Raw genomic sequence first — 5,090 nt, 5'->3', positions numbered from 1 at the left:
ATAGAATAAAAACAAAAATTAAATTTCTAATCTATAACAAAAAACATGAAAATGCGGCGAATATGTCATGCAACAAAGTATATATCAAAGTGAAATTACCAGCGGCGAAAATGTATGTGGTGATATTACAAATAGAGGAAATATTCACGCCAAAATCACCGGTAATTGATTATAATTAACTATCATAATCAATCAATTTAATGAATGATGTAAATATAAAAATTGATTGAAGTACAATGTCAAAATTTAGAAAAATGTTTTTCTGATACAGATTTGTTTAAATCTTGTTTATTTTTAGTCTCTTTACCATTGATTTCTGAAATTTGAAAATTTGAAGTATGTTTCAACGACTTATCATTATTTTTTTGGAGGATAAGGGGCGTATTTGACTAACTTAAAGACAAAAAGTATATGAAGACAAGACTTAGCCATAACATAAGTGAAAAACGACAGCTCCACTGTTATACAAACAAGAAAATAACAAATAGGGACTAAAAAATAAAAAAATATTTAAAAATTATCATGAGAAAATGAGAACAATTTAATTTAAAAAAATGAATTTGTAATATTTTCTATTTTTTCATTTTCTCAAAAGGACGTTGAGTCCTTTAAAAAAAAATTCCCAATTCATATTTGACGGACTCTCCCATCAAATTATTATCGAGTAAAGGCCTTACTTATAATATCAGCTTTTTTCAATGGTAATGTAGGTTTTTTCTAACCCTTGCTTTACTTCTCGTTTGTATTTGCATAAAAGGAACGTCTATGTTTTCCCTCTAATTACTAATTTCTTCAATTTTTCAGTTTTGATGCTCTCAGAAAAAACATGCAATTTCTCATAATTTTCCCTGCAACCAAGGTCAAAATTGTATTTTACTACTTTCCTGGAAAAATAATTGTTGGAAAACATTCTGCTTTAAAAAATAATAGTAAAGTAAACTTTAATTTATTATCAAACTGTAGACACCGTTTCCCAATTAATTATATTGGATAACAACGAGTGGGATGTTTGACATATGATGCATGGATTGTTGGATATTCTGATCAATGTATTAGATACTTCATTACAAGTTAACCATCAAATAATTTCAACCATTTTTTTTTCTTTTTAAAAGAAAAGTAGTAAGACACAGTGTAGTTTGCTATATGATATATTTGAAGTTAAATTGAATGCAGAAGAAGTTGATAAAGAAAATGAAGGTATGATATTCTTCATAACAAAAGATATTTCCTCTTTAAGTGCATATTAACAAATGGGTTGAAATGTCCAAGGCTTCACAGATAAATGGTTCAATTATTTTATATTAACCTCATTTTAAGTTAGTACCAACCTTCAAAAGACAGCTATATAAATATTATGACAGCCTGTTCTTTAATTTGTGAGTTATTCAGCTGAGTTCGACGCTAATTTTGTTATTTCCAAAACAATGCATCAAAAATGATTGTTTGTTTTAATTTAGGTGCTTCGTAGGGGGAAGGGATGTACCCCCTTCCAAATGACGAATTTGTGCCTTTCTATTAGAAATTTTAATATTTAATATAAAAAGAGAAAGTCGCTAATTCTCGTTCTAATTCGATTTTTTAATTTGTACTGAATATAAGTTTTAGCTCAAAACCATTCGTACCCTTGCAAAAATGCCAAGAAAACATCATTACATGTTCATGTTGGATCTTGAAACTAATTTACAATATCCCTAGTCCATCAAAAACTACTAATAACTTTAAAAAATGTCATAATTTATTCGTTTTTTAAGATAAGTTAACAAAATATCCTTTTTTGCGCTTCATACCCAAAGAGCAAAATGACTTAATACTTTATGAACTGGCCTCTGGCTTTGTTCAAATATTGAATACCCTTGAGATAAGTCCTTTCCAAATTGAGGAAAACACTGGGATCGATTTTGGCCCACTCTACTTGACAGAATCTCCAAAAGTCATCGATATTTGTTGGATGTCTTTTCCACAATGTTTTTTTCAATGTAGTCCATAGGTTCTCAATATGGTTAAGGTCAGAATTTTGGGCTGTCCAGCTTATGATCCTTAACTAATGCCTATTGAGCTATTCTTGAACTTCTTTGGATGTGGGGTTCGGGTCATTGTTTTCCTGGAACTACCAATACCTTCTTCGATGATTGATGTAATCACATTTAAAGAATCTCGATGTAGTCTTCCTATTGAATAGTACCATCAATTTTATGAAGTTCTCCAGTTCCATTGGCAGTAAAACAGGCCCAAATTATGATGCTTGTACGACCATTCTTCACTGTTGAATAGAGTTTTTGGGATTGAAGGTTAAGCCCTCTGTCGCCAAATGTGCTGATGCTGGACGAAATATGTTTAAAGAGTTTTGCTGATAAATTGACAATTTATTCTTGGTAAATTATAATATCTATAAAATGGTTATTAATTGATAAAATTTTATAAGTTTTGTGAAGTTGGTGACAGTGATCTTGTTTTTTTATTTATTTGATGTCACCTCCTCTAGCTTCAATAACCTTACTTATCCTTGGGCTAAACCATGCTGTACCCTTGATTACATGATCAAATTTCATCATCCAGTCCAAGGATAAGATATGCTAATATTAGAGGAGATAAAACTGCTGTAGTAACGCTTGTTGACCTGTTCTTAAAAGATGTCCATTGAATGAAATCGAGAATGTTCAATTCTAAACTATTGATAGACTAGATTTCAGCTATCACAGAAAACAGAGTCGTCTTAGATACAAATGACTGAGTTGCCTTGGAGGCATGGCACGGAGCAGATTCCTGTACCTGTACACCATTTTTCACGCCACACATCTACTCCATCGATATTACCAATAAGTTTTTCAGGATATTTACATACTCATCTGTGTTGGTCTCAAGTCCAGCCTCGTGGAAATGTGTTGGCATGATGTAATCATTGCTGGCCACATATCAAAAAACTATGACTCCGGCCTGATTTTTGAACTTCACAACTGATGTGACTTCAATCAGATTACAGGGTTTGACTTTTGAACTTTCCCAATTAATTGTGATTATAGTAGTTCAAAAGCCTGAGACAGCAATAAGATCTTATATAAATTTGGCTTTCTTTGTAAGCAAAATTTTATGTGGAAGAATTTTTTAGCCAATCACAGCAAATCCATTTTTAGCGCAAAATACAAAGAGGATCTCATGATATAGGCAGTTGAAATTATATAAACAGAAAACATACAACAACCTTATTATTAAATTTAAACAAAAAAAAATTATTGGGTTCCACTACTCTAAGATACTCTTCGGATTTCAGGTTACGTTTCTAATTTTATTTATGTGTGTGTTAGTTTTACAAGAGCAGTGTTATCTTGACTGGACTTGCTCTTATCCTAATGCCAATATTCTGTAAATATTAATCTTCTACTGTATGAATGTTTAATTTTAAAACATATTAATGTCTGTTCTTTTATCAATGAAATACTTAAAATTTCAATTTTTAAAGTCATTCGGTGGAACCCGTTGATATTTGATCAAGTTTTTGATCGCTTAAGACTACAATGTTTCTTCTATTCATTGAACATCATTATATAATTTTGACATATTTTGAATATTTAGAGGTTGCTCAATGGCCGTTCATTCAAGATTTTTATTGTATCTCAACTAAGTTTAAGAACCTCAAACATTTTCATATATTTTTCAGTTCTAGGAATGCATCCACTAAATAAATTTCCTTGATAATCCATTTTAACAATTTGAATTGGATTGTTATTTATTACTTTTCCTCACGTCAGAGTATGACATATCTAGGTCAATTAAAGTAACTTTAAAATGTAATTGTAGCATTATTTTTATGATAAAAATTGTTAAAACATGAATAATTAATATACTGCACATAAAGTTGATGAGAATACAGTATCAGGTACGCTTCATTTTTAAAGAACGTAAGATTCATTATGACAGAAGGGTGGGACAACATCTGTAAAGGGGCGACGCCAGTCTTACATACCCATAGAAAACTTACCTTTTGACTATAAAAGCCCCAGTGATTCTTAAAATAAGTATCATTCACTTTGTTACAATCTCTAGCTCAAATACAAAGCAAAGTAGTCAAAATGAAGTGCATTGTAAGTCTGTTCTTCAAAACAAATAATGTATTCTCAATAATCTTTTATTCTCTCTTAGGCTCTTGCCCTAGTTCTTTTCGCCGCAGCTGCTGTTGCTGAACCCAGCTACAGATACGGCTATGCTCCTTATGGTCATGGGTATGCTCACCACGGATACGGCATTGGACACCATTATGGAAAGAGATCCGCTGAGCCTGAAGCTGAGCCTTCTTATGGTCTTGCCTACGGATACGGTCCTGCCTACGGACATGGATACGCTCCTGCCTACGGACATGGCTACGGTTATGCTCACCACTACGGCAAGAGATCAGCTGAAGCTGAGCCTTCTTACGGATACTACCCCTATGCTGGATACGGTTACGGACACGGATACGGTCATGCTTACGGACATGGTTATGGTCATCACTACGGCAAGAGATCCGCTGAGGCTGAGCCTTCTTATGGCTACTATCCTCATGCTGGATATGGCTACGGCCATGCTTATGGACATGGTTACGGATATGGTCATGCATACCATTACTAAATAGTCCATTTAACCGTCTCAGAAATAAGTGAAAATGAATCCATAACATCTGGGATTTACAATGTTGCATATTCAAGCAAAATTTGAGAGTTGAGAATTGTCTCAGTCACTTCAAATGATCACATTTTTTACTTATTTTTTTAAATTAGAGAAAACCATCAATAAAAAAATATAAAAACTCTTTGCTCTTGATATATTCAAGTTAAAATCAGTTTGAATAACAACTGATGTCTCTGATTACATAATTTTTTGAACTTTCTCATAGTTCAAAAAAGAAGATTATGGTAATGATTTTATGTTGGCTGATTTATGTTAACTTTAGAGTAATTTTGGCTAAAAAGGAATCCCTTAAAGGAAATTTACACATCACACATAGTGTGCATTTCTTATTTATTCACCCAATGCTTATTTTTGGATTGTACTATCTCCTTATTTGTACAAGCTACAACAAGAAAATAACAGGGTTATATAGCCAAAACATGGTG

At 32.3% G+C, this 5,090-nt stretch overlaps 1 protein-coding gene across 1 annotated transcript; it reads left to right on the top strand.

Moving 5' to 3' along the window:
• Nucleotides 1-3,764: 3,764 nt before the first annotated feature.
• LOC121128166 (uncharacterized) lies at nt 3,765-4,786 on the top strand. The gene is made up of 2 exons (XM_040723726.2): nt 3,765-4,082; nt 4,141-4,786. Exons 1-2 carry the CDS (start codon nt 4,071-4,073, stop codon nt 4,603-4,605), a joined length of 477 nt encoding a protein of 158 aa, XP_040579660.1. The 5' UTR covers nt 3,765-4,070; the 3' UTR covers nt 4,606-4,786.
• The last annotated feature ends 304 nt before the right edge of the window (nt 4,787-5,090 follow it).

The sequence above is a fragment of the Lepeophtheirus salmonis genome, chromosome 13 (genome assembly GCF_016086655.4).
Source record: "Lepeophtheirus salmonis chromosome 13, UVic_Lsal_1.4, whole genome shotgun sequence".
Classification (NCBI taxonomy): domain Eukaryota; kingdom Metazoa; phylum Arthropoda; class Copepoda; order Siphonostomatoida; family Caligidae; genus Lepeophtheirus; species Lepeophtheirus salmonis.
This window is presented reverse-complemented; position numbering and strand designations above follow the sequence as displayed.